Source organism: Melitaea cinxia, chromosome 18 (genome assembly GCF_905220565.1).
Source record: "Melitaea cinxia chromosome 18, ilMelCinx1.1, whole genome shotgun sequence".
Taxonomy (NCBI): Eukaryota; Metazoa; Arthropoda; class Insecta; order Lepidoptera; family Nymphalidae; genus Melitaea; species Melitaea cinxia.
The window spans coordinates 5,920,091-5,940,569 of record NC_059411.1 but is presented as its reverse complement, the minus strand read 5'-3'; the positions used below and the strand labels follow the sequence as shown (position 1 = coordinate 5,940,569).

At 39.1% G+C, this 20,479-nt stretch overlaps 1 protein-coding gene across 1 annotated transcript; it reads right to left on the bottom strand.

The window, feature by feature from the left end:
* Positions 1 to 8,403: 8,403 nt before the first annotated feature.
* On the bottom strand, positions 8,404 to 20,183 carry LOC123662254 (DNA-directed RNA polymerases I and III subunit RPAC1). Its single transcript, XM_045597121.1, has 6 exons — positions 20,001 to 20,183; positions 19,532 to 19,832; positions 17,875 to 17,994; positions 12,641 to 12,823; positions 11,511 to 11,738; positions 8,404 to 8,517 (listed from the first exon to the last, which is right to left on the bottom strand). Exons 1-6 carry the CDS (start codon positions 20,052 to 20,054, stop codon positions 8,408 to 8,410), a joined length of 996 nt encoding a protein of 331 aa, XP_045453077.1. The 5' UTR covers positions 20,055 to 20,183; the 3' UTR covers positions 8,404 to 8,407.
* Between the last annotated feature and the right edge of the window lie 296 nt (positions 20,184 to 20,479).

Here is a 20,479-nt window from a genome sequence, read left to right as displayed (position 1 = left end):
AGCTGATGTTTATCATGTGGTCATGTTCAAATTTCATCGAGATCTGATAAAAACTTTTTGAGTAACCTTTGATAACGCGTATATATTACGTATATTGTATTACTTGTCGATGTAATTGAAGTCGGTTTTTTTTCGTTTGCGAGCAATTACAATTATTGTAGATAATGACGTGTTCTACAAAGTCTTACTACATTATATATGTCGCAGAGTAACACGTGGTTCAATAAGTCCCGAGACTAAGTACTAAAAAAAGGTCTTTTTTATAAAATTAATTTTTATTCATCAACATAGTCTCCTCCAAGAGCGATACAGTCCCTCCAACGCTTTTCTAACTTTTCTATCCCATTTGTGCAGAACGATTTGTCTTTGGCTTCAAAATAAGCCTCCGTTGCTGCGATAACTTCACTATTTGAGTCAAATTTCTTACCCTGAAGCATTTTTTTGAGGTCTGCAAACAGCCAGTAATCGCTGGGGGCCAAGTCTGGCGAATAAGGGGGATGAGGAAGCAATTCGAAGCCCAATTCGTTAATTTTGGCCATCGTTCTCACGGACTTGTGACAAGGCGCGTTGTCCTGGTGAAACACCACTTTCTTTTTGTTCATGTGAGGCCGTTTATTCGCAATTTCGTACTTCGATCGCTCCAATAAGCACATGTAATAGTCACTATTTATATTTTGCCCCTTTTCAAGGTAGTCGATGAAAAGTATTCCATGCGCATCCCAAAATATAGACGCCATAACCTTACCGGCCGATTTCTGAGTCTTTGGACGCTTCGGGCGGCTTTCACCAGCCGCTCTCCACTCCGCTGCCTGCCGATTGGATTCCGGAGTGAAATGGTATATCCAGGTTTCATCCATTGTTACATACCGACGTAAAAAATCCTTTTTATTATGATTCATCAGCGCCAAATATCGCTCTGAATCATTGATACGTTGTTCCTTTTGATTAGTTGTAAGCAAACGCGGCACCCACTTAGAAAAAAGCTTTTTCATGGCCAAATTTTTATGTAAAATAGTGAAACCACTACCAGCTGAAATCTTCACTATCTCGGCTATCTCTCGCACTTTTACCTTCCGATCTTCCAATACGATTTTGAGGACTTGGTTAATATTTTGTTGAGTCACTGCTTCATTTGGACGACCTGAGCGTTCCCCATCATTGGTGTCCATGCGACCGCGTTTGAAGTCGGCATACCACCGACAAATGAATGCTTTAGAGGGAGCTGATCCTGCATAACATTTTATAAGCCATTGCTGTGCTTCAACGGTATTTTTTCCCATTAAAAAACAATGTTTTATCAACACGCGAAACTCGTTTTTTTCCATTGTTTCGAAATTACAACCGTAGCGTCAATTAAATGTTTCGAAATCAATAATTTTATTGTTCCATTTTTAAAAATTTGACACATATTCTTGTATTGATAGCCAGTACTTTTTAAAAATCAAAAGAGTTTTTAATATATGCGCCATTTCCAGGTTAGTCTCGGGACTTATTGAACGATCTAGTATGAATACGGAACGTCAAGTGTTTGACTTGGGTGTATTCAGATAATGTCAGTTGTCAATTATTAGCTGTTAGAGTAGTGGGGTGATCGACGCGCCACCTAGCACATCGTTCGATAGTCACCTACCCTCATTTATTATATTACTCGAATTGTTCTGAATAAAACGAACGGTTTCACCTCAGCTAAGGCAGTCTTGGCTCTGGCTTGGCACGATACACTTGTTGTATCCTGCTAGTAGCTTAACCTAGACTCATTCACTAATTAATTTGTGCAAACGAATTAATTATTACCTATTACGATTAATTTGGCTAGGCGGGACGTATAACTCGAGCAGTGAAGGTGAGCGTTGATACGTATCTCAAAGGGGGGCCTCCTTAAACCTACACCTAGGTCGCAAGTCCTAGGCACTGCTCTGAGTTACTCACTTTGCTAAACGATGAACGAGAGAATTATACCTTCATTCCGACATCAGAAGCGGGATCAGATCCAACCCCACTTTCAAAATTTAACTAATTAATTTAGTTACATTGAACGAACAAATGTCTCTCTTCGCTTCCAGTATGGAAGCTATTATTCAGAAAATATTTGAAGTTATAGGCCCACCTCCTGACAATAGATCTGTTTTTAGCAAGAGTGCAAGTTAGTTGCAATATTTTGTGGTGATTGGTGGGTACATCGATATTTTAGTTCTTTTCGGTCGTTCTGTTGTATTCTTATCGGTGTGTAAGTGGTTTTTGTTCAGTGTTCGATTACGTTATTCGATTTACCGGTTATTTGTTGAATTTAGTTTTGTTTTAATACGTGATACGTAGGTAATTGTGTAGCGATTGATTTTGCGATTCTGTTTTTGTTTCGATTCAGTTACAATGTCAGATTGTGAGCGTGATCGTTGTACAAGCCGTCGTGGTAGGCGCAACCCCAGTCGTGAGTGTCGCCGCAATAGCCGTGGTTGTCACAACGGTCATGAGCGTCGTGATGACTTTCAGCGTCGCGACAGTCGTGAGCATCACAGCGACCGTAACCGGGGTGATAGTAGGCGTTGTTAACGATCTCCTGACGAGAATACTAGGTTGAGGCTCGAAATGAGAACAACGATAGCTCGTATTAGCGCGTTAGAAAATAGGTCTAGGGCTTCGTCTATTCCAGCGCGTTCAAGTGAGCACATGGTGGGTTCTAGACTCTAGTAGTCACGATGTGTTAGTGTCGAAAAACGTGCATACTTAGGACCAACAATTTACGAAGGTCAGGTTAGGCCGAGTCGTGAAAAAGTTAGGGCTTTGATTAATACACTTTAACCGCAATATGCCAAGCAGTTTCGTCAGTTCATGGGTTTAGCCAGCTATTTTAGACGTTACATAGCTGATGTTGCCCTAAAACCCCTTGTATTGTTGACCGCTTGTATCGACAGTGGAGCCGGTGGCGCTGTAGCTTAGTGACGCGTGGATATCTGGACATTGACAGGCGTTTGTGGTAAATTACAACAGTTCGGCCAGTCATACTATTTTTATTTTTATTCCGGTGCCGGATGCTCTCTAGCTAATCAAACTGTTAGCCGTAACTTCATAGGGCGATTATTCATTTACAGGGTATAGGTTATGCTAATGAAGAATGTACTGAACAAGTTCTTTGTGACGTGTTGATTAGTGGTAGTCGTTTATCGAGCCTATTTCATGTGATTGCCCGATGATTGTTTCAAATATGGCGTAATTATTGGTCGAGAATTTTCAAAACCCTTGTTTTGTACAATTAGCATTACTGAGTCGTTTTTTGATATCGCAAAATAAAAAATCTGTTGCTACCTGTACTTACGAACCGAAATTCTTGTACAATCATGACGATATCGACATAGGTATTCTGAATAATGAATTTCTGCTGTCCTTACTTAAGGAATTTGTTCACGCTTTTATTGATTGTTTACCCCACACGCGTGTCACATCTAGTGAACTAATAATTAGATTTCATGATGCGAATCGTACTGTTTAGCGTACTGTTTATCGTCTTACAGGCTCAGTCCAGATGAAAGGTAGATAGTGCGTTCTAAGGTTAGAGAGCTAATAGAAGCTAACATCATTTGCCTCAGTCTGTCTTCGTTTGAGAGTCCTATACTACTTGTGAAGAAGCGTGACGGATCTTATCGTGTGGTGGTGAACTGTCGCAAAATGAGCTGTGGCACGGTGCCAGATAAGTTCCCTTTGCTTCTTATTGTAGAGTAAGCGGCTAGGAACATAGAAAAGAGTGTGAGTTAAGATAAATTTAGATTTGATCAAATTAAGGCCAAAATTGTAAAGTTTGACATTGGTGACTTCTAGCTATCCTAAATACAAGGAACCGTTTAAAGTTGTAGAATTGTTTGAAGGCAATCACTGTCTGTTAATACAGTGTCTGGTAATAGAACCTATAGTATGCTCACGATCGCATGCGAAAGATTCCTCTTACTGGTGTACCTGCTGAGTTAGATTTGTTTAATGTGGATGATATACCACCTGTGTATATAGACACATACCATGGCTATTTGGTCGCACTGCACGCACTAGTCTGTAGTCGTAGCTGCAACTCACTCGGGTTGTTCGGGTTATGACTGAGATTATTGTAAAGTTCTTCAAATATCTTAAGTTTAGAGCGTAGAGTTTGTCTACTTTCCCCTTTTACGTAGAGTTTGACTGAGTAGCATGAGCTGCTGTCGCTCGATTTAGGTGACAGTGTCGACTCTTGATTACGGTTATCGTCACTCGATGGAGGTGGCAAGGTTATCGTCACTCGCTGAGTGGCATGAGCTACTGTCGCTCGATTTAGGTGACAGTAGCGACTCTTTCAATTACGGTTATAGTCACTCGCTGAGTGGCATGAGCTACTGTCGCTCAATTTAGGTGACAGTAGCGACTCTTTCAATTACGGTTATCGTCACTCTTTGAGTGGCATGATTTACTGTCGCTCGATTTAGGTGACAGTAACGACTCTTTTAATTAAGGTTATCGTCACTCTCTGAGTGGCATGAGCTGCTGTCGCTCGATTTAGGTGACAGTGGCGACTTTATGTAGAACTATTAATGGAGTCCTGTTCATACCAATCGGGATTGGTTAATTTTGATTTAATGATAGTTTCGCGTATGGTTGTATGGTGTGTTATCAAAAGTGGTTGTACTATCACTTTATCCTTGATTAAGTGTGAATCAGGATAGGCCGAGATGAGACTTTGATACCGCAGTACCTTTTTCCTTTTTACAGCATCACACGAGGACGTGTGACTTGTCAAGATGGCCGTGTCGCAGAGTATGAATACGGAACGTCAAGTGTTTGACTTGGGTGTATTCAGATAATGTCAGTTGTCAATTATTAGCTGTTAGAGTAGCGGGGTGAACGACGCGCCACCTAGCACATCGTTTGATAGTCACCTACCCTCATTTATTATATTAATCGAATTGTTCTGACGTGTATAAAACGAACGGTTTCACCTCAGCTAAGGCAGTCTTGTCGCAACGCGCTCCGCTTGTCTAGGTCGCAAGTCCTAGGCACTGCTCTGAGTTACTCCCTCTGCTACACGATGAACGAGAGAATTATACCTTCATTCCGACATATATTTCTATTATCATTAGTTTTTGCAGCGCACGCAATGTAAGGAATTTTTAGGAAAAATTTTAATCCCTTGGGTTACATTAATGGAGTTTAAAAAAGGATCCCTAATATTTTTGAAAATATAGTATAACCTATGTCGCTCAGGGATAGTGTAGCTTCTCAACGGTGAAATAATTTTTTGAATCGGTCCAGTAGTTTCGGAGCCTATTCAATGCTAACAAACAAACAATCAAATCTTTACTCTTTATAATCGTTTATTTTACATGAAGATGTTTGGTATATATGGTACCAGTTGAGACCTATAATTTGCCTACCATACAGTGCCTAAATTGTTGCCGTTTTGGCCACATTAAGACACAATGCAGGTCACAGCCAAGGTGCTACAAGTGTTCACAATCGCACACAGGTGAGTCATGCGACGTAACTAAAGAAAATGCGACTTGCTTACATTGCTCTGGTAGGCATTTTACAACCGAGAAGGACTGTCCTGAATACCTCCGTCAAATTAAATTAAACCGATATGTCTTCGGATAACATATCCTATATAGAAGCATCCTCTCGCCATCCTCCTGTTCGTCGGTCATATGCAGAGATGACAAAGGAAATGTTCACTCCCCCCGTATATATTCCCACCTCCTCAACACAACCTCCTTCTTCACCGAATAGGTCCTATCGTAAAACGGTAACGCATTATCCTCGTCCTGTAGCCGCTCTAGGCAAAGGGTACACAAAAACGGATAGACAAGGATAAACAAGCCCATCAATCTATTGTAGGTGACATCCCCTCCTCTCTCCCTAACGGTTGTGCACTAAACAACCCTCATAGTCCCTTAACCCCTTATAGTAGTAACCTATTAGAAAACATCGTCCAAATGATCCTCAGTATTATTACTACATGTAATGATAAAAAGAGTTGAGCAAGTGATGCGGCAACGTTGGGCGGTAAGGACATAATATGTCCTTACCGCCCAACGTTGCCGCATCACTTGCTCAACTCTTTTCTATCCTTAAAAATGGCCCCACTCAGCTTCCTCCAATGGAACTGTAAGAGCATCCGCCCAAAAAAACATGAAATCCTATCCTTAATCAACCTGCATAATCCTGCCGTTATTGCCATCTCTGAAACATGGTTAGTTCCAGGTTCTCGTTTTCGGGTTCCGGGTTTCTTCTGTTTGAGAGATGACAGAAGTGATGGGTATGCAGGTAGTGCCATCCTCATTCGGCACAAAATCCCCTTCTCCCAAATCCCCATATCCTCCCCCAGCTAGCACATCAATGCTGTTGCTGTTAGATCCTGTGACATTTCCTTTTTATCTCTGTATATTCCTCATCCTAGTCCTTCCCTTATCCCTGAACTTCGTTCTATCTTTTCTTCTCTTCCTAGCCCTGTTCTTGTCATGGGAGATTTCAACTCCCATCACACCTCCTGGGGATCCCACCTTACTAATGGTTTTGCTCTCCTGTTGTTGGACGTCTTTGATGAATTCAACTTTTGCATATGTACGATTTTATTTTTGTGTTACCCTCACATTAGGAATTCTAAACATTTTTGAATATCATATCAAAAATTGACCGCTCCAGCGGGATTCGAACCCGCGTCTCCGACTGACCGTGTCGGTCAGTCAACTTTTGCATTCTCAATGATGGTTCACCAACTCGGAGTGCTTATCCTAATCAGAACCCCAAATCTGCTGTAGACCTTTCCTTAGCCTCCCCTTCCTTAGCTTCTATGTTGTCCTGGCAAGTCCTCCCATCCACTTTTGGCAGTGATCACTTTCCCATTATCCTTGCTATGCACTTACGACCTTCCCTGCCTTCTAACCCTATCCATATTCTTAAATTTAAATTGAAGTTTTCTAATTTCTCTCCTTATGCTGAATCTGTTGATAGCATGATTGACATGCTCCCTGATTCTCAAGATGATGGAAATATTTTAATTTGTTATGATCTTTTTCTTAATGCTATTTTAAATTCTGCTAATACCCATTTTCCTAAAAAGCACCACTCAAAAACACGTTTGCTTTCCACCCCCTGGTGGGATGAGGATTGCAAACGCCTAGCTGAACTAAGATCGGAAGCAGCAAAAGGCATACTCTCTGAGGATGTGCCCTGAAAACTTTATCAGTTATCAAAAATTGGATGCCAAGTTTAAACGCTTGGTGTCAAAAAAGAAAAAATTTGGTTGGATTTGTTTCTGTGAAGCCCTTACTCCTCGCTCTTCTCCACGTCTAGTTTGGAACCAATTTAAAAAATTTCGCCGCTCTCTAGCCTCTGATAGCCATCCTCTAATGATCGTTCTGTATGGCTTAATGATTTTGCAGACAAACTCGCCCCTCCCTTTGTCCCTTGTGAGGACAACATCTTTACTTCAATGCCAGCATCTATCTCGAATGAAATGGATGCCCGCTTTTCTTTTTCTGAGCTTCAGTGTGCTCTGAATGGATTGAAAGATTCAACACCTGGGGAAGATGGCATTCCATACTCTCTTATCCAAAATTTAAATGATAAAGCAAAACATTGCTATCTTAACATAATTAACACCTTGTTTATGACAGGAATCGTCCCGCAATCATGGAAGTCTCAAATTATTATCCCAATATTAAAACAAGGTAAAAATCCCCTAGACAGTACTTCTTATCGTCCTATTGCTTTATCGTCTACTCTGGCAAAAGTTACTGAGCACCTTTTGAAAAATCGCCTGGAATGGATAGTTGAGAGTAGAAACATTCTGTCTCCCTCCCAATTTGGCTTTCGGAAGGATTTCAGCACAACTGACGGTTTAAGTTTACTCACAACAGACATTCGATTAGCTTTTGCTAAGGGAGAATATCTTGTAGGCATTTTTCTGGACATAGCGTCTGCATACGATGGTGTCCTTCTTTCGATACTCAAGCAGGTGCACTCAACGTTATTTGTAAATAAATAAATAACGTCAACTGCCATGGTGCCGCTGCCTGTGTACTAAATTATGCAGGGTAGGTACGAGTAACGGTCAACTATAAGTTGTGTACTTATATTATTTTGATGTGACAGTACAAGCTTGAAAGTAATTGTGTTGTGGCAGTAAGAACATATTTTACATATTACATATAATATATTATTATATACCTGCATCGGAAAAAGGCGTCTATCTACGTGGTGGCAAAGAATTGAAAAAAAAAGAACGTAAATAGGCGTTGTGTCGAATCATGTATTCACTAAATCACGCAAATAGACGTACTGTCCGTGAAATTGTAGTAATATATGGACTATACACTATCAATAAAGTTGAGGAACATAGCTATATACAGTAGAAGTGCTTTCGGCGAATAAATAATACAACGAAACTTTCTTATAAATTATTTAATTCATCTAATAAGTTTTGACATTTATCTCTTAATATTTTGACTGCTTCAACAAATATAACATTTGGTGGCATTGCTCCAACGGATTCCACATTAACTGAAAAAAAAAAAAAAAAAAACATATAAGCAATAAAACAGTATATATGGAAATAAAATTGTGATACATTTTTATTGAAATGGGTGGCATAGAATTAAAAACAATAGTATAGCAGAAAAATAATAATATTCAGTTGTCAAAGATTTCACTTTTCACAACTACTTACTTAGATAAAATAAATATACTGTTTTACGATTATTTATCGAATAATAATTTAATATAATTCATTTAAATATTTTTAAGTGAAGAAATAAAATGTTATTTACAATATTTTTAATCTGTACTGAAACACTAACTACAGTGCTTGACGTCCAAGAAGCTTATATAAAACAGTCGAGAGTGCATCTAAAACATTCACCCCATTTATGTTTTCTATCCCCCTCACACTTTATTTAAAATTGCCATGCTATGTACAAAAAATCCCAATCAATATGTGTGTTGTCACCTTTTAATCAATAAGTTCATGTTGTATCTCTTTTCAGTTTTTCTTTTATTTGTTTTTCGTTTGCGGTCACTTTGTCCTGTTAAAAATTATGCACTGGGTTTTTTTTTGTATAATTTTAACTTGATCAGCATATTTTTTTTTTTACAAATAAAATTATTTATTTTTAAAAGGATGACTTTCCCAATTTTTTTGCGCAGAACCATTTGCATTGCTTATCCAAGAGCATGGTCAAACCATGCGTATAATAGCATATGTATCTGTATCTACTTTGATGTGAATTATGATTTTCAGGATTTCGTAAGGTCAGTGTTCTCCTTTCTGGTTTTACTTCCCTAATTGTAGGGAGCTGCCATTTTATTATTATAGCAACACTGGACGAAACTTCAAAAAACAGTATGATTTGATTTTAGGTTGACTACTTTTATTATTCATAATAAGAAACTATTAATAAAGAGAATATTCGCTTTTTGAAGAAGTTTAATTTTGTTTTTTAATATACCTACTTTATCTTTATCCAAACATTAATAGCCTAGTGGTTTGGAATGTGGCTTCTTATTCGATCCCGGGCATGCACCTTTAACTTTTCGAAGTTGTGCGTTTATGTAATTAAATAACACTTGCTTCAATGGTGAAGGAAAACATCGTGAGGAAAGGCGCTCAGTAGTGAGCCATTGATAGGTTGGTGATGATGATGATATTCATCTAAAAATCTTTTTGAATGTTTTAAGAATCTTTCAATTTTAGCGTACAGTGCAAATTTCATCAAGATCGGTTCAGTGGTTTAAAAGAAATGGGCCATAATGTTACACGAAATTTTTTTTCATCGTAACTTTTGTTGCATCAGTTTACCTTTTCAAATCACTTTTGAATGTTTCTAAAAACACAAAATTATTTGATTATTTATTGTGTTAGGTATCATTCATGTGCATTTAATACTCAAAGTGTGCGCGCCATAAAAATAAAGCAGCTATTGATGGAAGTCTGTTTATCAACACTAAACTATACTGAGGTAGGACATGTCCACTGATTTTTTATTTTACTTTTATTGCGACGTTGCCACATCCACTATATAGCTCACTACAGGAGATAAAGTCGGATATGCCCGCGTGGATTGGGCTGAGATCAAACTAATCGCAAATATTACGATAGGGTCCATCAAGTAACAACGCATCGTCGTCATCACGTTTTTTAGCCTACCAAATTTGATGGATTTAATTATCACTTCAGTTTGAAAATTCCTTATCGCTAGCGCATCATAATCTTCAAAATGAAGCTAAAAACGATAAAAATATCAGCTCAAATAGTAAAAGTTTTTGATAGATTAGTACCATTATCGTCCATAGGGAGGACGCTGCTGTCCCTTTTCATTTTTGCGAGCTAATAGAATAAAGAAGTCTTGTAAATGCTTGACAAGATTTTTAAATAGTATGGATCCTGAACATAGGATCAACGTGGTCACCCTACAGAAAGAGATAAAGAACATACGTGACGTAATTCAAGGTCAATTTTTTTTGTCTTCAAAGGATTGTTTACGATGCACTCTCCGGTGTTTTGTATAAGCTTCTTGGTGACGTCATTTGTAGGATCAAACATTGACAGCGTTAAATTAAGCATCCGCAACGCCCGCATCATGTTTTCACCATGCAGCACACAGCTGATACCTGACACTTGACAGCGCTCAAATATGCGTTCCACTTATAAAATTCACCCACAACGCCCGCGGCGTTTTTTTAGTGGAACGGCAATTTCAGCGGTCGTGTTCGATGGCGTTGTGGGCCTTAGGTGGAACGCGCCCTTTGTTATTACTACAAATGACGTCACGCGCTCTCAGATGACATAGCGTGGCGTTTTGACGGGATGATTAAACAAACAATATTGAAACATGATTTTGAGTACCTAAAAGGCTATAAAATAAATAAAATTTTATTATTTTATTTTCGGGGATACCTCCGTCGTTTATGGACCGATTTTGATAATTCTTTTTTTGTTAGAAAGGAGATATCCCTAGTTTGGTACCATGATAAGGAAGCCAGGATCTGATGATGGGATCCCAGAGAAATCGAGGGAAACTCTCGAAAATCCGCATAACTTTTACGAGGTGTACCGATTTTGATGATTTTTAATTTAATCGAAAGCCGATGTTTATCATGTAGTCACATTCAAATTTCATCGACATCTGATTACAACTTTGATAATGCGTATCTACTTGACAATTTTTTTGTCTACCTACGTTTTATTACTTGTCGATATAATAGAAGTCGGTTTTTCTTCATTTGCCTGTAAACACAATTATAATGTTTTTGCTTCAGTGCTAAGACTTGCCATAGAATATTCGTCCAACTTTAATTCTTAGAACAAAATTATTTTCACTTATTATGTAAAATATCTGTCAAAACTATTTAGTTTTTTACAAAAAACATTTATTCTTTTAAAAATTTTTGTATCATCCCAGATATTTTTTTAGGAGTCTTAGCATTGTCTTTACTTAGGGTATGAAAAAATTCAGACATTAAACACTTAAAGTTATAAGTTAAAGAAAATAACTTACATATAAAGTGATCTTTTATCCTGCTTATTATAACAGCATCTTTTATTGAATCATAACGGTATATATTTCTGCTACAACTGTCATATCTCGCATCTCTCACATAGGCTTTCCCGTCAGAGTCAAGTCCTATCACTCCCGGAGAAAAACAACTTTGCAATAAACTTGCGTCACTACCTCTAACTTCGCGTGCTAACCTTACCTCTGGCAACAATCTGTATGAAGCAGTTGCTAGAATAAAAAAAAAATATATAAGTCATACAGAACTAGTTTTTATATATATAATGAAATTGGTCTTTTATCTATTTCAGTACATGACATAATTACAATTAAATCTTATAAATACAAGAAATACAAAAATGTTTGAAGATAGAACTTTTACTGGACCAAATATTCTGAAAATTATCTATAAAATATTGGTTCTAATTGAGTCCTGTATTACTTCAGAACTTCCTTTAGCTTTACGGGAATCTTTAACAGCAATTAAGATAAAAAGATACCTAAAAAAATATTTTATTAATAATATACAATAACACCATATCACAAATTGAAATAAAAAATTTAACTAATTTAAATAAAACTGGTTGGTCGGTCTATCGGCATAAAGCATTTCACCTATTGATGTGTGAAGATTATTATATAATTAATAAATTCTTTGGTAATAAAATGATGTACTTCAACATTAAGTCAAATATATTATGTACCTCCCTACTGATAATGTCGACAATACTGATGTTCGGTAGAACTCGAATAAGTTGATGTGGCATCTTATTATCACTAATTGTATTGTATATTCTTACATGTATCTTAATAAAATAAATAAATAAAATAAATAAATCTAAATTTAATTAATAATTAGGCTCACGTAGTATATAATTAATAATTAGGCTCACGTAGTATATGTTTTTCATGAGTGAATATCAATAAATAAACAAATAAATTTAACATACATAGGCAGTGGTTTATTTCTAAGGCAACATACACCCGTTTTTAAGAACTAGCCAATTGATATACATATTAATTTTTAATGAACATATAACAAAGATTTAAAGTCATAATGTCTATTTAAGATAAAAAGAAAACTGTCACAAATATTCTTTAAGCAGACAATATTTATAGTTCTAAAAACTTACCAACAGGTGAAAATTTCGCATGGTCTTTGCCTATGCCTTTAACTGCTACTAAGTGGAGATCCAATTCGTGGCCTGATCTCATTTTCGATATAAGTATGTCACTATGTACAGGACCAACATCAGCTTCTTTAAATATAGATGCTTGGTTGCCTATTGGATGCCACTTAATTGCCGAAGAATAAACTAAAATAAAAAAACTTATTTAGTGATATAGTTGTATTAATTACACTAACACAAACGACTACTGGGGAACTACAACCCCCCTAGACTGTTCGGTACGGAGCTACAGTTCAGCTCGGAGGTAAAATATCTAGGAATCATTCTTTCTGAGGTAGGGCACAGCAGGGATTTCCTGCTCAAAATCTGAAGCAGCCCGACTGGGGGTAGTACCTCAACCTTACAGAAGATCACAGCTAAATAATACTGTTTTCGAGCAGTATTGTGTTCCTGTTGGTGACTAAGGTGATCAGAGCTCCTGGGGATTGGGTTGGCAACGCGCTTGCGATGCTTCTGGTGTTGGAGGCGTCTATAAGCTACGGTAATCTCTTACCATCAGGTGAGCCGTACGCTTATTTGCCGACCTAGTGATATATAAAAAAAAAAAACTAATTCTAGATAGCAAACTGAACTGGAGCAACCATCTTAACAGCAAGATCGACAAGGCTACAATAGCCTTCTGGCAGTGCCGCAGAATCATAGGTAAAAAGATGGGGTCTATCCCCAAAAATCACTCTGGCTGTACCAGTCCATCATCAGGCCAATTATCAGCTATGGTTCAGTGGTTTGGTGGCCGAGAACTAAACTAATCACCAGTGAACGTTGCAAGGACTTCAAATGCTGGCGACTACGGGCTGCATGAGGACCACTCCTACTGCGGCTCTGGAAGCCCTACTGAACCTGCCGCCCCTGCATCTGTTTATCCAACAGGAGGCAGGAGCGGCTGCGGTAAGACTCAGGAAGCTAAACCTATGGAGGAACGTAAAAGTAACACACACAGGAATACTTGGCGAACTGGCAATACAGGGAACCGCTTATCGAAGCGGTCACCGACAGGATACCCAAACAGTACGTATTCGATAATAATTGTGTTTGCTCGCAAACGAAAAAAAAAACCGACTTCAATTATATCGACAAGTAATACAACGTAGATTGACGAAAAAATAGTCAAGCAACTACGCGTTATCGAAGATTACTCAAAAAGTAGTTATCAGATCTCGATAAAATTTATATGTGATTACATGATAAACATCAGCTTTCGATTAAATTAAAAATTATCAAAATCGGTACACCCAGTAAAAAGTTATTGCGGATTTTCGAGAGTTTCCCGCGATTTCTTTGGGATCCCATCATCAGATCCTGGTTTCCTTAGCATGGTACCAAACTAGGGATATCCCCTTTCCATCAAAAAAAGAATTATCAAAATCGGTACATCCAGTAGAAAGTTATGTGGTATAATACAACGTAGGTCGACGAAAAAAGCGTCAAGTAAAAACGCATTATTGGATATAACTCGAAAAGTAGTTGTTAGATCTCAAATAAATTTAAATGGGACCAATTGGCACACACCACCTTTCGATTAAAACAAAATTTGTCGAAATCGGTCTACCCAGTCAAAAGTTCTGATGTAACATACATAAAAAAAAAATACAGTCGAATTGAGAACCTCCTCCTTTTTTGGAAGTCGGTTAAAAAATACAGAATACAATTATATGAAGACCTAGGGGAGGGCCTCAACCTCAAAGAGTTAAGAATCTTCACAGACGTGTCAAAAACATCAACAGGTACAGGTTCTGGGGTTTACTTAGAAGAACTGAATATCCACATCTTATCGCCATTTGGAAGCCATTATACTGTCTTCCAGTCGGAATACATGGGAATCATAATGACAACAACAGCGATCAATTCTAGAGATGTACAGGGTTTTCCAATCCGTATACTTTCAGATAGCAGATCGGTCCTGCAAGCCCTACAGAGCGACATTATGATATCAGGGCTAATATACGAGTGCCATCGAACTCTGACGAAGGTAAGTGAAACAAACACCATTACCCTTCAATGAATAAAGGGCCACAGTGGATCGCGAGGCAACGACGCGGCCGATCGACTGGCCAGGAATGAATCGGAGATGAGGGTCCACGGACCTGAACCCATTCTGCCTCTGCCTTTCGTATGACTGCGCAGCCAGCTGCGACATAACACCAAGGTAATGTACCAAGAATATTGGACACACCTAACTACCTGCAGGCAGACCAAGGAAGCTCTTCCGACGATCAACCCAGGATTGTCCCGCAAACTTCGCGGTTATGACAGAGCCCAGCTCCGACTACTGGTCGGGGCTCTTACCGGACATGCCTTGCTTAACAAGCACAATTTCGTTGTTACAAACAGCCGAGCAAGACGCTCTTGAGACCCTCCCTCGGCGACTGAGAATCATCGAGGCGAGCCCTTTTGGCCGGTGCCTGGGACGTACTTCCATCCCCCTTACCCTTCGCCTGCGTCTTGCCGTGTTGGGCGCGACTAGTTGCCTGGTTACCCTGGCCACCTGCCGCCCCCTTCGCGAACTTGACGGACCCCTTGGGTTTGGGTTCTTCGGCATAGGCTGTCATAGCGCGCTTGGCGGCTCCCGCCTACAATTCACGCTTCTAATTGACGTTGGCGCTGCCTCCTCCCCTTGCGCTTGGGCTTAGGTTCACTTCCTGGTTGGAAGGACCCTGTACCACTAGCGCGTCTCGCCGACTTGCCGGGTTTCCCCTTGGCCTGGTTCCGGGTTGCCCCGGTGCCGTGTCGGCGTCGAGCCCTCTGGCTTAGCGCCTCCCTGAGGTGGCACTGAACCTGTTGAGGACGCCGTCGACGTGAACGGCCCCGGTTCCTCCAGTTTCCCGGTTTCACCTCGGCGTTTTGTGTGTGGTGGCGCCACCTTGGCAGCACCACCCCCACGTGTGTGTGTTTTCTGAGGTCAAGGTCGACTTCACTGCATTGCGTCCGCTTGTGGAGGAGGACAGTCCCATCTTCTTGGTACCGCTCCCCTGCTGTGTTGGTTGAACCCGTGATGGGTAGACGGACCTGCTTTCGCGGTTCCCGCCACCAGTAAAGTACCATCCGGTTTCCCTTCAGGTCCCTGTGAGGGTTTGGATCTATTAATGTCCATGGTGTATATAAAAACAAATTCATCCACTGCGCTCCCTACCCTCCATGGAGGCCGCAACGTTGGGGATGCCGTGTCGACACCGGGGCTATGCAGTGGATATAGATGTGGCAGGTTGGGTTCCAAACGCGACATCAGGAGCTACAGATGCCCAGCTGGTGACCGCGATCCCACGGCCCCTAGTTGTCCCGAACATCCTTGCTCCGTCAGCATGGCCGGTCCCCATGTCCTACCAGAGGACCCTCCCCCATCTCGCCAGCGTAAAGCACCCCGCTCATCCGTGCAGTTACGCATGTCCATTTCCCCATTTGTTAACAAACACTTACATAATTTAGGTGTTACAGACAGCCCCCTATGCAGAGCCTGCATGGAGGCAGAAGAAACAGCCTCACACATCCTGCTGGAATGCGATAGTGTGGCGAACTACTGGGCAGTACACCTCGGGACACCGAGGTCACTCCAGGAAGTCGTCGGCAACGTGATGGGTCTGCTAGGCTTCCTTAAGGAGCTGAGCTGGCAATAGTGTCCACAGCCAGTCACGCAAAATAGGCGTACAAAGACGTCGAGTTGCGAAACATGGCCCGTGTTAACATACATCCATCCATACATACATACATAGTTGTATTAATTATAATAACTTATACTGGAGTTTACTCCTTAAGAAACAATAATGAAAAAAATAAGGAATGTGAAATAATAATGAAACCTGCCTGATAACAACTTTTACTGCACAGTATCTTGCAATAAAGACATAAATTAGTGTTCGACCGAAAGTTAGGTTTCAGGCCGAAACCGAAACCGAAACTCGCGTGTTCAAGTATAAAATTCCTTAGAATATTGAAATTTTGTGCATTTTACCCGTTATTCTGCTTTAATTAGGACATGACATGAAAACACAGTATATTTATTTTGTTGTAAACATTTATTTAATATAATATAAAAATATTGAAAATATTTTTATTACTTTTCATAGCAAAATGTTTATCAGTTATCAATAATAATCAAATCACTAATTGTTACTATTTCATTAAATAATAAATACTAAGTATTGGTATTTTGAAATCTTATTAATTAATACTTTGGTTTGTATTTCTACTTAGAAGAATCATCAATCAAGCATTTCCGCGAGTAACGAAGTAAGGTGAGCATGCACGACAACTTCCGAAATCAGTTTCGGCTTCGGCAAAAGTTGACCGAAACTGCCGCCGAAACTTGATTTTTGGCCGAAACTCGGCCGAAACCGAAACCGAAATTTCGGTCGGACAAATACTTACATAAATACTTACTACATTACTTATTATTTAAGAGTTAACTCCAGTTGCCTGTCAGAGCTGACATACACTATTTAATACCTTTATCGCTTTCACCAGTTATGGAAATGCTATTTCCAGAAAAATCTATCCATCGTTTGAGATGTAGACGTTGAAAATTGAAAGAAAACACGTATCACAAGGAGAAGAAATAAGAAAACAAAGAAATACTGCCGTTTTATTGAGATTTACTGTAAACATATATAGGGGTAGTTCACCCCCTTAACTTCATTTGCGGTAAAAACGCAAAAACCCGTATCTACTACTTTTTTGCCCTCTTCAAAATGCAATTGAAACCATCGAGATAGGTGCTATAGTTTTTTTGTTATAACGATTTTGTGAATTTCAACCCCTATAACTTTTTTCCTGTGCAACCCCCCGATATGAAACCAGTTGCATTTTCCATCGTTTATCATTAAGTTGATTATCCATTTGGGTGCATTCGCTTATCTCGAGTGAAAATAGGCGAAACCTGAAAACTACCCTCGGAGGTCTCAACTTTAGGGGATATTTTCACCCCTTAGAAACGTTTTTCCGCCGATAAAAAAAAAATACGTGTCTCTTAGATTTTGATGTAGAATAACATATTTCAATTTAATTGAAATCGAAGGGGGTCAGCGGAAAGACTTTCCTTGTCAGACACATGCTGCTATTTAAGAGCAACATTATTTGGCTATCTTTTTTAAGGTTCAGTTACTTCCACAATCCTGCTTCAAAATTTGAAGCAAGATATTTCGTGCTGCGCAAATCAGTACAAAAAAATATTAAATAAAACATACCGCTATGGTTTTCATACAAATCTTCCATTCTAAATGAATCTTTAGGCTGCGATTTATTTGCTGTACATTTGATTTTTAAGGAAAACTCCAAAGTATCAAATTCTGATCCTTCTGTTGCATCTGTGAATAAAAAAAAAAAACAGTACAGTCAATCAGGGTAACTATGACAGATCATTACTATATTTTTTTAGCTAGCTTTGACAATGTTAAATATGAGACACAAGAGTTGATTTAATATGTGCTCTCAGGTTGGTTTTCATGCTCTCAAGTTATTTAACGGCTATAAAAATTATAATATGTATCAAAAACTGGTCAATTTTGATGTGTGTCAAAGTTATAACCCCTTTGTGGATAACTTTGATACAAATGAGACTTTAAGATAGATATAGTAAAGGTTCTTCTTCTTCTTTAGGGTTAGGCTTTCAATAGTGCCAAATGAGCACAGATGATTTCGCCAATGTCACGTAAAAAATATTAAAGCTTGTATTATGTTTTTCATACCTTGATAGTAGCAAAATTTTCGAGTTATCTAAAAAGTTTACCACTGAAAAAAATACAAAAATTGCACGTGTAACTTTTAGCAAAGTTTTTGAAGTTACCTTTATTCTTAAGCTTTTTTTTCAGAGAGTTTACTTACAAAGTTTGTTAAGTAAACAAATTTTTTAAATTTAATTTTATGCACTAAATGGGGATTGTGGACCAAAAAAATAGGCTAAGATCTAGATTAGGTAAAACCGAATTAGAAAAACTGAATTATGGGGTTTTTGGGTGTGGAGGGTGGAGGGTGTAGGGGAATCTATACAAGGTAACACTGTCACACCTCAAAACCCCATGGTTATGGAGATATCCATGGTTAAAGTTTTTAGTCTGTCCTACCCCTAGTGTTTTTTTTGTGCCGCGGAGGCGCGGAGGGAGGGCAGCCCTCGCCCGCCGTGCGAAAGCGCGCGAACGAATGCGTAGAGGAGCGGCTGAGCCTCCGCTGCGGAACGGAGCATGAGTGAGCGTGCTTTCGCACGCAAGGGCGGAAGGGCTGCACTTCCCGCAGCGCCGGAGCCAAGCGTTCCTCTAACTTTCGAAATTCTTCTTCTAACCTCAAAACTTTAACCATGGATATCTCCATAACCATGGGGTTCCGAGGTGTGACAGTGGTACCAGGGGAAGCGTTCCCCACCCTCTCCCCCCCCATCCCCCCACGGTCCCGAAATTCGGTTTTACCTAATCTAAAGCTTTGTGTTTTAAAGGAAATGCTAAGTGACGCCTTATTTTGGTCAACGGTGTCTATTTGTTAGTCGTTAAACGTCAGTTCGTATCGTTTGTTGATCTTGCAATCGAGATCGTTTTTACGTAAATTTGTTCGAAAATAAAGTGTGAAAGTTGGTGAACAGAGCATATGAGTGCACTTCCCGCAGCACCGGAGTTAAGGTGGAGTCAGACGCGGAGCTCTAAGGTATTGTAATATCTCTGAATCACGTAAAGTTAACCTCAAAACTTCAAACACGATATCTTCGAAACCACGGGGTTTACGCGAAAAGCACACTACGAGGGGGGGTAAAAAACCCACCCTCCCCCCTCCCTTCACCCCCTCTTCCCCCAGGACCCCATAAATTGGAGCCCACTTAACTAAAGATTTACCAATAATATTAATAAAAAGAAACACCTTGTTGTCGGAATTCGAAAAGATTGGGATCTGCTTTAAGAGGAATTAATCCTAATCTATGGGCTAGAACTTCGTCTTGTATAATTGATGTGTTGTTCTTAATCATAACTTTTTCGATTGCTATGCTTGGTACTTCACTCAGCATGAGTCTACGAAATGCATTTGCAAAGGCAGGCTGAATACCAATTAAATCAAACTCCATTTCCGAATTATCCATACGGACAATAACTATGCGAAACTTTTTAGTAAACTTCTTAAAATTCCATTTTTCATCTGCCATTCCATAATCATCAGGTCCATTCTGCGAAAAAGTAAATGATATTTCATCTTTATCTATTTCCTATAAACTTTATTTAATTTTAAAGCCCTGTAGTAAAGTAAACCCTTATATGTACAAAACGTCTGTCATATATAATATTAAACAATAAATAATATAATAATAATAAACATTTAAGAAAATATATCTAACCTTTATACGAAATTCTTCCAAGAAAACTCGAGGTTTGTCTTCTAATTTAGGCATGATTATAAATTTGTAAAACTACCCAATATCAATAGAAAACACTACAACCAAAGATACTACAACGTTTTAATAACCTCAAAATCGTTGTTGTTTTAAAATTTATCCCCAATAGGGAAAGGCAAAGGACTATAATCCATACGGCCTTCAAAATCGTTGATTAGTCGATCATTGATACAATGGGTATGTTCCACTAAACGATTGGATCGATTATAGGTGTGTTCCACTAAAGGCCTACAACGCTATCAACTACGACGGCTGAAATTGCTGAAAACATGCAGATGTGAGGATTGTGAGTATGTGAGTAAATATTTCGCATGGGTTGGAGTAAAATTTAATTCAATATGGATCCCCTGATTTATCGTTGCGTTTTTGATGAAGCGAATGAGAGATAATGACTCGAAAAGTCATAGATAAAACATGAAAAG